Source organism: Momordica charantia, assembly GCF_013281855.1.
Source record: "Momordica charantia cultivar OHB3-1 chromosome 6 unlocalized genomic scaffold, Mcharantia_2.0 BLBB01000006.1, whole genome shotgun sequence".
NCBI lineage: Eukaryota > Viridiplantae > Streptophyta > Magnoliopsida > Cucurbitales > Cucurbitaceae > Momordica > Momordica charantia.
This window is the reverse complement of record NW_028275164.1, coordinates 712,876-728,247: the sequence shown is the minus strand read 5'-3', so window position 1 is coordinate 728,247 and position 15,372 is coordinate 712,876. Positions and strand designations below refer to the sequence as shown.

General features: G+C 35.6%; 2 protein-coding genes across 3 annotated transcripts; one reads left to right on the top strand and one right to left on the bottom strand.

Annotated features, from left to right (window-relative positions):
- The first annotated feature begins 2,706 nt into the window (after window positions 1-2,706).
- Window positions 2,707-4,574, top strand: LOC111006818 (uncharacterized). Its single transcript, XM_022278897.2, has 3 exons — window positions 2,707-3,184; window positions 3,335-3,464; window positions 3,547-4,574. Exons 1-3 carry the CDS (start codon window positions 3,052-3,054, stop codon window positions 4,370-4,372), a joined length of 1,089 nt encoding a protein of 362 aa, XP_022134589.1. The 5' UTR covers window positions 2,707-3,051; the 3' UTR covers window positions 4,373-4,574.
- Window positions 4,575-7,222: 2,648 nt separating this feature from the next.
- LOC111006817 (Copper amine oxidase family protein) lies at window positions 7,223-14,072 on the bottom strand. 2 transcript variants are annotated; one of them, XM_022278894.2, is made up of 12 exons: window positions 13,504-14,072; window positions 12,389-12,498; window positions 11,966-12,271; window positions 11,499-11,611; window positions 11,065-11,395; window positions 10,752-10,967; window positions 10,414-10,650; window positions 9,581-9,766; window positions 9,006-9,146; window positions 8,181-8,449; window positions 7,690-7,771; window positions 7,223-7,559 (listed from the first exon to the last, which is right to left on the bottom strand). In XM_022278894.2, the coding sequence occupies exons 1-12, from the start codon at window positions 13,733-13,735 to the stop codon at window positions 7,425-7,427; spliced, it is 2,358 nt and encodes a 785-aa protein (XP_022134586.1). In that variant the 5' UTR covers window positions 13,736-14,072; the 3' UTR covers window positions 7,223-7,424. The 2 variants fall into 2 exon arrangements, with proteins under 2 accessions (XP_022134586.1, XP_022134587.1); XM_022278895.2 differs by lacking the exon at window positions 13,504-14,072 and adding an exon at window positions 12,646-12,804.
- Window positions 14,073-15,372: the final 1,300 nt, after the last annotated feature.

The following is a 15,372-nucleotide window of genomic DNA, read 5'->3' as shown; positions in this document are numbered from 1 at the left end:
ATTTTGTATCTATTTATCCGTATATTTTGCCACGTGGTTGCCTTATCATAAATGATATATATAATAGAGATTCCAATGCCCCAAATGAATACTTTTACAATTTTTTTCGAGTTACAGCTCTAAATGTTGGTGTTCCGTGCACTCCGAAACTTAAACTAAAATTTAGTTCAAAATAGTTAAGAGGAGAGAAGTTAATGCGCACCTTTGACAAGGGTTTGACTCTCGTCCATTTATAGGGGAGCAAATTTAGAGGGACGCTATCAGAAATTCAAGTCGTACTATCGGACAGGGAGTCATTAACTAACTTTAAAGATACTTTGACACGTGAGTTATTTACTCTCGTCGAATGTTAGTGGATATTTTGCCGGTTGAACTCTACTCAAGTAAAGTAGTCGAACTAGACTGCCCATAGACCTTTGGATACGCTGGACTTTTCTTCCCTAGCTTATCGAATTCGAATGAACTCCTACTTTAGCGGTGCTCTAAAACTCGCTCATGTATCTTGTCGAATTTGAGCTCATAACATAACGATTTGTTAATTACAGAGTATTGTATTTAAAGTTTGATGAGAGAGTATTGCATGGGTTCTTATTGGAAGTTAATATAAAATCTCTTGAATAGTTAGACAAAGATAATCTTTTTGGAACATGTATTGTTTTCACAAATACAGCTTGACCTCCTAAGAAAGTGAAAGACATGATTAATAGAGTTTTCTCTTACTAGTGTGGAGCAATTTTTTTTTTTAATGAGTGAAAACCCTTTATCCCATCAATCAAGCAAATCAATTTTTTTTAATTAGAAAGTTAATTCTTTTCCTTCTAATCTCATCACTACATCACATTAGTGTCATATTATGTTCTTCACAAAGGTAAGTTAAAAGAATTCCTCATTAAATAATGAATTTTATATTTGCTTAGAAATCTTTAATTATCCTAATTTAACACATCCTAATAATACTTTTATTTGTGCACATTTTTACGAGACACCTCATTCATGCCAATATATTTGAAAATAGATATCATATTCTTATTTTTTATTACATCTTTCTTAAATAAAGATTTTATCCTCTAATATTTTAGTCGTGATTATAATATCTTAACTAATTAAGTTACGTTCAAAATGATAGATGTCTGGAGTAATACTTTTGAGAGAGGGCATCATAATATCTAGAAATTAATGAAAATTTGGGATCGCACGTTCAAAATGATAGATGTCTGGAGTAATACTTTTGAGAGAGGGCATCATAATATCTAGAAATTAATGAAAATTTGGGATCGAATTAATTAAAGTATGTAAGCTTTTTATGTTATGTTAGAACTTAGAAGTCAAACTGAAAAATATAGAAGGGGTGGGCCGATGGTTGCTTAATGTAACAGTGTCGGCTGGCTCCACACCATAATTGATACTTAAATTTATTTAAAAAAATAAAAGAAATAATTTAAACAAAAAAACGTGTTTTGAAACCATTTTCCACTGCTAATATTAGCTGGCAAGCATAGACGACCCTTTTGCTATTTCAATTTTTTTGACTCTTGGACGACATGTCGGCTGGTCATGATAGGAACTACTAATTAAGAAAGAGAGAGGAGAAAACAACATTTTCTTATTCTAATCACAACATATTGATTTTTAAGTTCTATTTTATTTTTTGAAGTCTCATCCCTATTTAATTTTCTTTAAATTTGATACATATGTTTTCAAGAAAAGGAAACATGTGTGACACTTCTAAAATTTTTAGTGGTTAGACTTTAAATATTTATTAGTATTATTATTATAAATAAGAACCAAATCCGTTTCTACCGCATGTGGTAATAACTACTTGTTCATTAATTTATATTCATTAATTGAAAACTAACACAAGAAAGATTAATATAGACCAATTTATGAATAATAGACATTTATTTTCAAGAACGCTACTCAACCACCTAGAGAAAGCGGCTTCTTCCTTTTATGTATTTGATTTCTATTAACAAATAAAATATAGCTTATTAATATCAGTTATTCAATACAATTGGGCTAAATTACATAAAATGTCCTTAAACTGTAATATTAGTTGTAAGATTGACATTTGTCTACGATATTATAATTGTATTCGATTAAATTGTTATTATCAAACCCTAATTCTAATTCTTCAAGAGTCTCAGCTCTAATGTTTGTTTATTAGTTGTGAGAGAGACCTTAATTTTTAGTATTGGAAAAACAAACAAAATAATGCTCCCTTGTACTATTTTTCATTCTTTTTTCTCGAATTCTAAACACATAAGCTAAAACTTAGCTTTAGGTCAAAAGTTAACTGTGTGTTTGAATAGATAGCCTAAAAGGTTCATGATTAAAACGACCAAGCATATTTAAAGTAACAAGGGTACAATTGAAATCAAATTTATAGGCAAGGGCGTCATATATAATAATCTAACCTAAAACTTAACCACCTAATTAAGTTTCTAATTTTTTTTTCTTTCCATTTTAAATTCTACGACATAAATGAACTAAAATTCTACTTCGCGCGTCAATTATTAATGAAAAAGTGACGTCTCTCCCAGTAATCCAACACTAATATCTAATCATTTGAGCTGCGTGGAAGGGATTAAGAAAGATTAAGAGTTGGTGTAATTGGAGAAGAATGAAGGGTTTAATAAATTAATTAGTTAAGGCAAAAACATGAAGATGAAAAAGGTATCTTAGAAACCAAACCAAGTGTGGAGGATTTGCGTAAAGCCCACTTGATTGCCTTTTCTTCCTTTTTCTCTCTGTTTCTCTCTCTCTCTCTCTCTCTAACTTAAATTCTAAGTATGATTTTTTAACGTTAGATGATGAAGATTACTGTTGAGTGATTTGGGGAACTCCCTGTTTCCAAAAACATATAAGAGAAACCAAAGAAATACATAAAATTCCAATTCAATTTCCATCCCCTGTGGCTGTCTTAAGCCTTAACTTAACCAATTAAACACACTGCCACTGCCACTGCCACTGCCACTACTTGCAATTGCCCCTCCTCTGCTTCTGCCTGCGCCTACCATTTTCTTTGTGTTCTGTTCTTTTGTTTTGGTTTTGATGGGACGCAATTCTTGTTGCTTGAAGCCTAAACTCCGCAAAGGCCTCTGGTCCCCTGAGGAAGATGAGAAGCTCTTCAATTACATTACAACTTTCGGCGTCGGCTGCTGGAGCTCCGTTCCGAAGCTCGCCGGTACCTTTCTTCTTCTTCTTCTTCGTCGTCGTCCTCCTCCTCCTCGTCAACCCTTTTAAAGTTTTCTCAAAAAGAGTTGAAATGATGGAGAATTTTTGGGTCTTGGTCCTTTTTTTTCCCTTCTTCTTACTGTTTGATTGATTGTTGCAGGGTTGGAGAGGTGTGGGAAAAGTTGCAGGTTGAGATGGATAAATTACTTGAGGCCTGATTTGAAGAGAGGGATGTTCTCGCAGCAAGAGGAGGATCTCATCATCAGTCTTCATCAAGTTCTGGGCAACAGGTGAAATTTGAATTCAGATACTAAAATGGGGAAGATGGGACTCTGTTTTTTCCTCTGTTTTTGAACCTTTTTTTTTTGGCAGGTGGGCTCAAATTGCAGCCCAATTACCAGGAAGAACAGACAATGAGATTAAAAACTTTTGGAATTCGTCTTTAAAGAAGAAGCTGATGAAGCAAGGAATCGACCCAGCAACCCACAAGCCATTGGAGGAGAATATGGAAGCCATGAATGACCATAAGAAGAGCTATACAGAGAAGCAACGAGTGAAAGTGGCTCATCATCTCCAGGGGGATATTTCCAATATCACCATTTCTTCAGAAGCTTCATTTCTTACTGATTCGAATCATTATTACAAGCAAACAGAGGATTCAGCGCAGCATTTTGTTAACAAGATTGAATTTGACTCTGTCTCCTACATGGGTGGTGAGTACAATAATTCCCAATTTGCAGCAACTCAATACCAGCCCAATACTACCAGATCATGCGACCACAACTATTTCTACTCAAATTCAAGTTTTGGGTTGCCGAGTTATTCAAGTTCTGAACATGGGAACATGTCAAGAACAGATTTTTCTGAAAACTCAGCTTCTGGGTTGAGCTCCTTCTTCATTAACGAGGTGAAGGAGAGCTCCAGCAATAGTTCGGTGGTGAGTAATTATTCTGGGTACCATGTGAACAATCCAGGGGAAAATAATGGAGGATTTTCATGGGAAGGTGAGAATAAACTCGAGAATTTGTTTCAGTTTCAGACAAATGAAGTGAAAAACTTGGAATTCAAGGGAAGTTCAGGGGAAGAAACCAAGATTATTCAAACTCAAAATAACTCAGCAAGTTTTGGGAGCTATCCGTTAATGTCAATGTCAGAAAATGTAACAGGAGGAAGTTTTGGCGTCTTCCATCACATATGAACTGTAAATTAGTAAATTCTTCCTCCTTGTGGTTATTTTTATCCCAAAAAAAGAGGGGGAAAAAAGCAAATTTCTTTGGCTTCTGTTCTTATTTTCAGTTTTCTTTTTTTTTTTTTCACTTTGAAGAAATTAACACCCAGATTGTTGATAGTGAAAGAGGGTTTCATAGACAGGCTTGAAATGAAGGTATTTGCTTTTATCACTTGTCTTCTCCATCCAGATTTCAAAATACACAGCCACTACTTTTTTGTTGTTGATGTTCAATGTGTCATTTCACTCTTTTTCTGTAATCGTTATGGGAACAGTGAAATGATGTGATTGAGTGCAAACTAAAATATATAGTTCTTGTGATCCTGATTTTTCCCCCTTTTCTATTGTTGTAATATATGAAATTAGTCCAAAAATCATCATAATTGAATAACTGATGATCATTTCATAACCCATCAAATGGAAAAACAGAATCATTTGGTGGGTTTGGCTTAGTTTCTCATATCTTGAAATATATGAATCGCTGGCAAAGAAAGATATGACCTTATCCAGGGCTATAATATAAGAGATAATGGGTTATAAACGTTTTTTATTTTAGAAAAAATACACGTTCTGGAACCTCCATGGCCATGAATTCTGAGCCCCCACCAAAAGTCTAATACTGAGTATGATTGGCTTCTACAATAATCCATTATTGGAGAGAGAGAGAGAGAGAGATTCTGCTGTACGTTTCAATTTGATTTCTGGGTACACTGCAGACAGCTACTTAGTAAAAGTAAGAGAGAGAATCAAGGTGAAAGTTTGTTCAAAGCCTGCAGGAAAAACCAGAAATTCCATGGCAGTGAGAGGACCAGAAAACTCAACTTTTCCTGACTGTTTCCTGACTGCGTTTTATGTGTCTCTGAGCCAGTTTCAAACCAAAGCTTCAGACTTTCAGTTGGAGTTATGAAGGTTGAAATCCAAAGCTAAACTACAAAGCTCTTCACAGAGGTTGATTTTGAGTTCAAAATCCCCATTATAGTTCTGTTTTTCTTCCTTTTTCCATCGTTTCTAAACTCTCACTTCCAAAATGTCAATTTTTCCAGGTACCAAATCAGATAAGACCACCTAATTAGACCAGACCCAACTAAACTCGATTGAGTTAGTTCCCCAAATCAAGTTGGAGAGACTCCTTAGGTAAATAAGAGAAGAGACCTAATAACGAACTTCATGCGGATCTATTGTATAGGTGCAATTTTTTTAGCTCGACCCATCTTAGGAACAACTTCAATCGAAAGGTCTACTCACATCCTTGTTTAGTACTTGTGAGTTAAGGATGGTAAGGAAGGAGTGGAGTTGTCACCTCTGAGGACCACAGTTATTAAAAACTTCTGCTTGAATTCATAACAATACCCATTTATTACACCCAGCAATAATTCATTCACTCTGATGAACACTATCATTTTCTTCACCAAATTTCGACATGACTTTGTTGCATCATTATTGGGTATGGCTTATCTTGTGAATGTTGTTAAAGAATTTTCTATATTTTAGTCCAAATGATTAGCTAAAAACTCCGTAATACTCCTCATTCAACACCCCTTTAATTAGATAAGAGATAACTAATTCTACTCATAATCTTGATGTTTTACAGAAACTGCCATGTCTAATTAATGTCCAAAGGCTGGAGAATTATGATGGGTGGTGGTTCGTTGAATGAAGAAGGAAAAATAGGATGAGAAGAAAGAAGAAAAAACCAGCTCAAAAAGTGCAAACACAGGTACAATTTGGGTTGGACAAGATGGAACTGCTAATTGTTCTTTTCAATAATAACCAATCAAATCAAACCGACCCCTCTTTCAAAGAAAAAAAAAAGACAACTTTTTCTACGTCACATGAATGATTGATGTTTTTTTTTTCTTTTTTTTAAGGTCAACTGAAATATAAAATTACAAGCAAAAAATGATTATTATGTATGGGAATCATGTATCATTCCTCTGCTCTTTCCTTTCTCTGCTAATTCCATTTTACGAATAATTGTTGAAGGCAGTAACGGGATGAGGTTCAGAGGCCCCTTCCTTCCATGATGAAAAAGTGGAAGAGAGACTGCCAAAAGTGTAAACAAAAAGCCTCTCAGTCTGTGCCATTTTGGTCAAATTCATCCATCCTTCACCACAATGCAAAGTTTTTGGAAATAAATTAACTGTGCCGACAACAATTCACTCAGTAAGGAAAGCCAATAAAAGAGGGTGCGCTCTGCTTTGACAGTGACTAAAACAGTGATGCTGTCCTTAACTTTTAGAAACCCCTTGGCTTTTTCTGCCAAGTTTTAAGCTCTACATAATCGAGATTTCAATGAATTTTCCTACAAATTTAAGATTCATAACAAAGCCTCTCAAGGACTTGGGACTTTCAAATCAATGGTCCATCAAACAAATTGCTCTAATCAAGGAGCCACTGATTACGCGATGAATATAATGATGGTGTGGATTGTTCAAATTCACTACTCGAATGAAAAGTAAATTGCAAAGTTGTAGAAAAGTTGGCTGCAGCGTTCTGTGATGAGGATTGACTTTAGTTGGAAAGCAAAGGGGTGACTTTGTTTGAACAATCATGGAGATCAAAGAAAAGCATTTTACAGAGAGGCTGTCCATTTAATTTACTCAAGAAAATCTTCATACCAATCTGTCAAGGATATTCCTTGTATGGTTTTATGGAAGCAGAGAAAATAAGCAGACGAATGTTTTGCCTGCCGCCATAAAAGAACACAAAGTTTTCCAACGTCACTGCTTACCATTTTTCTACGCAAAGAAAAGGATGTAAAGAATCCACAACAGCGGAAGAAAAAGGCTAGTCAACATATTTAATTAAAAAAGAAACAAAGAAAAAGAACTGTGTAGATACGATTTATTGTGAAAATCATAAATATGCACATTGTAACATTCAAAGCGTGTAGCAAACTAGAAAATCGTACTACTGAAAAGAAAAACGAGTTCGGGGTTTATAAACAAGGGAATACAATCCACTTGACTAAGAGACGAAAAGCAAACATAAATTTGAAGTCTGTAAAGCGATGTAGCATACTTCAAAGCTTCGATATAATCGGGGTCTGAATTGGTTTAGACACCACATTTTCTTTAGCATCGGAATCTTTTGAATCTAATTCACAAGCACTGGGGGGGACATCAACAGCAGGAGAACAGTTGAAGAACCCATGAGGCTGCATACACACACATTACAAGAGAGAAGATCAGTAACAACCGAGAGAGAGAGAGGATGTTTAAAAGGAATCATAAAGTCCTAGAGTCTCATAAATCAAGGGATTATACTAGTGAGTGAGTAAGTACTACCATGAGGGTAAAGCCGATGCGATCCACCGGCATAACAGGCCAGTCTTCCAACCGAGGAACATGCGTGATGCCAAATACATACCTGTCACATAGGAAAAAGATGTTCTGGTTACTATCAAAAAGCAGAGTTAAATCAGTAGGCATCATACAACCTATATCTCCAAAAAAACAACACGATTCTTTTAAAGTTCAGGCTAAAAAAAAAATTGACAAAGTAAACAAACAGTTTTGAAATTCCCACAGAGAATTGAGCCCCCAACCAAATCAGGAGACAACTTCTCTGTTCTACTTCTACAACAGAGTAGTGATTTCTGATAACATCATATGACATAATACAATAATACCTTGCAGGTGAAAATAAATGTGCTAAATATAAAGGGATGAATGCCAAAACAAGGATGGGGAACGTGGAAAAACTTGCACAGAATATTCTAAATGAGTAGGCGAGCAAATAAATCAAATGTACAAACAGAAGAAGAAAGGAAACGAACCAAAGGACTATATCAGTTTCCTCTAAAGGTCGATCCTGCTTGACCCATGTAGACAATCCTTCACCGACACGTGGATTCTGATTAGGGAATTCCCCTCCAGGAAACATTTCATCACGTGAATATTGAGTCACCCAAAGATTATGCTTCAAGAAAGAAGCTCTTCTAAGAAACTTGGCCTCTGAACCAGCTAAAGGCAAACAATTTGAACCAGGTAATAGCTTGAACCCTGTTAACTGTCCAGTTCGATTAACAGCTCTAGTATTACGCACCTGGAACCATGGAACCAATTTTGATCGTTAACATTTACTCAATCACAACGATAAGAAAGAAATATTGTAAATCATCTTTGAATAAATTATATATGACAAACTCAAAGTATCCTTGGAAAATATATCAATAGTAACATGCAAGAATTATCCAACACTTGCATATAAAGAAACAAAAAGAAACCCAAAATACATTTCTTGCAACAAAATAATAATTATTATGGTGAAGTTGCTTTGGAAAATATTAAAATCTTAAAATAAAATAAATTAATAATATCTAACTATGTTTATTTATTTGGCAAGTACAAAATCTAGAGTTTCATATAACTACTTTTTTTAGAAAATGTTCAATAAACCCAAAGGTGTCTTCAACCGTTTAGAAGATGCATTTTTTCATCATTAACTGTAAAGCTAAGAAAGTGAAAGAATAATATGTAAAATTGGAAAGAAATTGTTGCCTATGCCTGGTTTCCAAAAGTATAAATTGTCATGAAATCGAGATCAAACAGCCTAGAAGTAGGAACGACAAGCATTGAGCCAGCTAAAGAATGTTACTTACAATCCAATGGCGAGCAGTCAAAGGACTACAATCACGCATGGCTTGCAGTTCAGACTTTAGCAATGTCTCTTCAGCGTAGAAAGCATTGTTGTGAACATTGTTCTCCCCAGGTCCTTCAACTTTCAAATTCACCTCAACAACCTACGAGCATGTTAAGTGGGCAAATCTTAATTGAAGAAGATTAATGACCAATGTAGTGAAATCAGCTATGTATAAGCATGTCTTTAGAAGCAAACTCCAAGCTAAGAATGCTTGTGTTGTAAGTACAATTGAAAAATTACATGATGTAACTCATTTTTCTAAACAGAAAGTTAACATTTCATCCTTCATTATTTGATATAAAACTAATAAGACGCTGACTTGAACGACTGGATCCATAAGCCATTGATGCCTTTTTACCATTGAGCGTATCAATATAATTGTTTGATAATTTTGGAAACCATGGTAGAAAAAGATACAGGGTTACAGTCAGTAACTTCCACTGTTCACAGTATGGTTTTAACTCATGCCAATTGCCAATCAAAATTAATATCCTGACAACAATACAAAATATTACCAAAACATTAAAGACGCACCTGGTTGAAAGCCTCACCAGGCTTGCAATCAACAGCCATGTCCATACGAGCAACAAAAAAATGTTGATGCACTGGTGCATATAAACCCGGTGCAATCATTGTGCCATACTTTCTATATTCACCAGGCTGCAACGCTCCTAGGCTGAGAATTCCAGTCAATTTGACTTCAGCTTCAATTTTTCCATCCTGCAACAACACTTCATATCAACAAACCTCCACTATTGGAAAGAATTAAGAAACGTAAGTTGGTTGAGAGAAAATCAAGCGATTAGAAGTAGAAACTGTGTACAATATATTATTGCGTAGCATCTGGAATCACAAAGAACATAATCCCTATGCATATAATTCTACTAGAAACAATTTAGTACATTCTAAAAGCTATCAGGCAAGTTTCATGCCCCAAGAAGGTTAAATTGTGGGGTGTTTCCCGATTCTGTATTTCAATGGTCATGAGCATCACATCATAGGCAATCTTTTCAAACATATAACCGATGTCATCCTCTACAAGAGTTCTATTAAAGAATGAAATCCTAGACTTCAAACGAATACTTCAAGAGAGAAAGTGTGCGACATTTTCCATTTATGGAATCATTCTCTCTCCCTCTGTTGTGATTATGATTTTTATTGTTTATGCTACTGGGAGGAAATTCTGTTAATTAACTTTGAATTTGATCCTCCCAGTTTTGACACCTCATCACCTGGAATTTTTTTTCTTGTAGAATTTTGTTATCTGTCCACACACACACTAAAAAACAGACCAACCAACTCCCATAAGGGCAAAGTGAAATTCAACCAGAGAACCAGTCCAAAAGAGAAAGGTATCTTTGACTTGCCTGATAGAAGTGCCAGAAGAATCCATACTCATAATTAGCCACAGTACAAATAAAGGACACTGTCAGACGCCTAGATCTTCTAACTTCTGCCAACCCAGTCCTCCAGTCTTGATGCTTCCACAGAATTCCATGATCCTCCTCGTGCATGCAAACACAATTTTCAATTGTTTCAACGCCACCCGTGAAATTTGTAAAGTGAGCATCAAAATACTTTATGTAACCCAGACAATCACATCCCTGTGACAATGATTTATTAACAGTTAATTAGGATTCGATCAGGGAGATAACTACAAATGCTAATGATCATATGATATGACTAGTGAGCAAAACAATCAAACCTTCTTCAGAGAATGTGCATTCTTCCCAAGTCCATCCTCTCCTGCATCAAAAGCATTCTTTCTATAATGTGGATCATTTGGATCTCCATAGGGTACGACCATTTCCACAAAACTTAATCGATGTGCCACTGGCCTTCGTCCTCTACTGCCATCAACATAAGCTACAGAGTATATAACCAAACCCTCCCTGGGAGTGAAGCCAATGCGAAAATTCCACTGTCAATAGGAAAGAAAAGACCAAAGAAATTTTAGTCAAATTATGAACCGAGCAAAATTGAATTCTAAATTCTTTTAAAAAAATTATGACCACAACCTTTTGCCATTCAACATAGTAGCCATTGACACGAAAGCTCGGGCCTTCAGGCTGAACTATTTGTATGGGTTTCACATCACTACGATCAACACCACCCCTTGTTTCACCTGAAGTGTAGTTTCTCAATGGGTCAGCAGGAGGTAGTGGAACAAGTTTGCGGTCTTCAAATTCTATAACCACCATGTTTTGCATATCGACAAGGACATGTATGCCCTCAACTGGGCGAGCATAACCATTTTCCATTGGACAGTCACTTTCAGTTCTACAGAATATAAGAGGTTTAGCAAGTCTTCGACCAGGAGCATCTACATCACTGTGATATCCAACACACCTGCAGCAAAGAGAGACTAATTATACTAGGCAGAAAAAAAAAAGTTAAGGAACTTGATGAACTGTAGCGCATACAAATTATGAACACCATAGATATAACTTACCAAGGATCAACCATAACCAAATCCATATCTTCAATACCCCTCTTCTTCATAGCCTCTATGAATGGAGGATATTCTTTAACAATAGCCTCACATTCTGCATATTCTTCAGCATCCTAAGATATGATGGAATGAGCAAGTTAGTTTAAAGTTCAAGAAATTCAGTATCATTTGTAATTGAAAAGTTACTCAGTCAATATTATTTGTATTTGAAAAGTTATTCATCGTTTCCTAATCCTTACGCTTTTTCACCACAAACAGAGCCCTACAGGTATTTTTCGTTCAATTTAAGAGACCAGAAAAAGTTGGTTGGAATAATAATAAGATACTACAGTACTAATCTGATCCCTTATTATAAAAAATTCAATAAAAAAGCGTCAAAGAGAATAGAAAATAGAAGCAAGAATCTATACAGGCCATAGAATCCCAAAGAGAAAATAGTACAAGGAATAACAGAGGCAAGAACATACCATGGGAGGCTGAACCTCAGGAACAACTGTAGAAGATATAACTTTTCCCCTGTGATGTCCACCACGTGTTACTGCATGAACCTCCGACAGCTCAACAATCCATATGCTTGTCTCGTTTGACTTCTTATTGTAAACAACAATCCTTGCCCTTCTTGGAGGGAGCTTTGTGGGAATAAAGGGTCCTCCCTTAGTCTTGGGAAGCAAAGATGGTTGGAATGGTGGGAAAAAATATGCATCTGCCAATGCAACAACATGTTTTTCTGGTTCCAGTAACACCACTTCAATAAAACGCATGCTATCTCTGACCTACAATAATGAAAATAGCTCATAAAAAATCACGAACATGTAGTACCATACATATTCCTGAACCAATCATCCAAATTCAATAACTTAAAGAAGTGTTAGCATAGTAGCAGTAACAACCTCAGGCGTGGCTCCAGCTGCCCTGACAGTGGCCACAGCAACAGAGATTTCAGCAGCTGATAGCGGATCCAGAGGATGTCTTGATTGTGCCCTCAACATTGGGGGAACACCTGTTCAAACAATTAAATAGCAATGCATGAGAAATCATCTAGAAGAAACGCTTGTATCATCCTTTGTTACAAAAAAACAAAAAAAGGTCAACAAAAGAAATCATGACTAAATTTATGAAAAATACTAACATCAATCATCTACTATACCTTTAGTTTAGATCAGTATCAATGATGAAAGAGGAGCATAAAGATTATATAATAAAGCGACAGAAAAGAAAATATAGAGAGCAAGTATGAGTGAAATCAACTCCGTCCTATCAAATGGAGCAAATAAAAAGAATCTGGTAGGTTGTGTTGTAATTTATCGATAGTAGGATGAACTGGAGAAGAATGTGGGAAAAAAAAAAGTAGGAGCACAAGGAAGTGGCGAAAATAAACAGTAGCTTCTAGAATACAATATGGTTGGAGGGATGGAAAAATAAAAGAATAAACAAAAGACTACTAAATTGTCAGGTTCAACCAATCCAACTTTATCTTCCCTAGCTCAATTCTTACTTCCAAAAGCCGCCTGCATAATTGACTTTCAAAAAGCTCGTGCATTTAAAACAACAAGTGAAAAGTAGTTGAAGGGCAAGGGCCCATTGGTGGTGGTAAAGATCAAAACATTTTAAACGATGTATGATGAGGTAGTAAGTGAGTGGTAACTATTGCCCCCAAGTCGGAGAAACGGATAATGCAAAATTCCACTCTCTCTTTCTCTCTCCCTCTTTCCCAAGTGACCTAATAATAACATACAAACCAAACGATCCATAAACCGACAGATAAATCATAGACTCACAGTAAATCAATGTATGTTACGAAACTTAAAACGACAAATACATGTCAGAAATCTGAATTTCGGCCCCCAGGAAAAAACAATATGATAAATCACAGTCGTATTACGTCAATATCAAGCACAGCTTTATGTCAAGATTCCAGGTCATTGATATTAATAAGATAAGCGTGAAAGGGGAGGGAGGGCAAACAAAAAAAAAAAACAGAGAGAGAGAAGGAAAGGGAAAGTGCCTTTGGTAGAAGCATTTGTGGAAGGTTCAGGAATCGCATCGACGGGACGAATCAACGACGGCATGGCAACTTTCTTAGTACGGCGATCGTTGGAGGACAGACTCCAATCTTGGACGGCATTGGCGGAAGCAACAACAGGGGCGGCCTCTCGAGGAACGGAAGTAGAACCGGCACCACCCGCATGGCAGCAAAGATCACTTGAAAACGTCGCTTTTTTCGTAGCTGGGGCCATTGCAATGGATTCTTAAGCTCGCCAATTCTACAACAGTAAGTCTCAACACAATCCACTGACATACAGCAAAGATCTCAGGCGCCCTGCCTCCTCTGTTTCTCGTCCACCCCGATGGATCACACTCTCTCCGCCTCTCTGATTCTTCCCCTTCTCCCAATCTAGACCACAATAAACAATCTAAAGGAATGAGAGAAAATCAAACCGAGAGAAGCCGATGCCCGCTCCCCAATCTAGGGCTTCTTCACGAAATCGAAAGGGGGACAAATCTGATCTGGAGAAACCGTATCGAAGAGGGAAAAAGGGGAAGAAAACTGTTACTGGAGTGGAAGGGAGGGATGAAAGGCGATATATATATAGGCGCCCGTGACAGGCGGACACCACGTGCGCTCTCCCCTCCGAAAGCAAATTGGAAAATTAAAAAACAGAAATCAAAAAGGAAAAGGATTTATAATTTTTAAAATTTTTAAATTTACCAATAATTATGAAAATGCGTTTTAAAAAAGGTTTTTTGAAATTGATAAAAGGATTGATAGGGGCAACCCAATAAGATAAGTGGTGCGAATTGGAAGGGAAGCGAAGTGATAGCTGATAGGGGCCTCTGCTTTTGCTAATAGACAAAACGACGTCATAGGGGGCGTTCGGTAATTTCGCTTTTACCATGATAAGGCTATTTTCCCCCTTTTTTTTATTTGCATTATAAGGACATCATTTCTGCCTTATCGCACCCTGGACCCTACATTTTCATGTAATTATTGTAGTGTGGCCAACCTCGAGGGTTTTTTTTTTCCCCTTTTTAATTATATCATTATATTTTAGATTTTTCTAGATCATGAAGCATTGTGTACGGTAATTTCAGGAGCCACGGGTTACCTATTTTTCTGAGCTGTCAAATTGTTGCTGCACTGTTATTATTTCCCTTTTAAGATTATGACTTTCGAGGTTAAATTTTGCGTTTTATGGATGTTAATAATAAAGTTCAAAATAATATTTGGTTTTCTTTTTATTCTTTTTAAAACATAAATACTATTTTGGTTTTGGTTTGTTACTTAGGATTTGATTTATTTTGGGTATTTTAAGTATCGTTTTTATTTGTTGTTTCTATTTCTTAATTTTTAATAACAAACAAAATTGTGTCACTCCAACACTCATCAATTCAATTCAATAATGATAAAATAATAATTTTATTTTATGTTTTGCCTTTTTATTTTTAATGAATACAAATATAATGTATGGTTTCAACCTCCAAGAATTTAAATGTGATAAAACAATATTTTCATTTATATTTTGGAACAAATTAGAAATAGAAACAACAATGAGGAAACTCGTTTTGGTTGTTTTTAAAATTTTTATACAATTGTGGGAATGTTCCAAAAAAAAAAAAAAAAACAAAAAACAAAGTCAGTGGTAAAATGCTTAGAATTCTTAAGAAAATTATAAAGGAGAAACAGGAAATGTTATCAAACGGATTCTTATTGTTTCTAAAAATTGTATACAGCTTCGAGAATGTTTCTAAACAATAAATATAAATAGTTATCAAAATACGTAAGCTTCCTAACAAAATTGAAAAAAAATGAGAAACAAGCTCTCAAACAAATCTTTTTGGTTCTTCTTGTTTTAAAATATTTATATTTGTCTCT

Excerpts from the sequence above, each read along its gene's own strand:
- LOC111006817 (XM_022278894.2), bottom strand. The coding sequence starts at position 13,735 with ATGGCCCCAGCTACGAAAAAAGCGACGTTTTCAAGTGATCTTTGCTGC. Across the intron at positions 11,612-11,965 it reads CTGAGGTTCAGCCTCCCATG|GATGCTGAAGAATATGCAGA; the intron begins GTATGTTCTTGC and ends ATCATATCTTAG. Across the intron at positions 8,450-9,005 it reads TGACTGCTCGCCATTGGATT|GTGCGTAATACTAGAGCTGT; the intron begins GTAAGTAACATT and ends CCATGGTTCCAG.
- LOC111006818 (XM_022278897.2), top strand. The coding sequence starts at position 3,052 with ATGGGACGCAATTCTTGTTGCTTGAAGCCTAAACTCCGCAAAGGCCTC. Across the intron at positions 3,185-3,334 it reads CTCCGTTCCGAAGCTCGCCG|GGTTGGAGAGGTGTGGGAAA; the intron begins GTACCTTTCTTC and ends TGATTGTTGCAG. Across the intron at positions 3,465-3,546 it reads CATCAAGTTCTGGGCAACAG|GTGGGCTCAAATTGCAGCCC; the intron begins GTGAAATTTGAA and ends TTTTTTTGGCAG.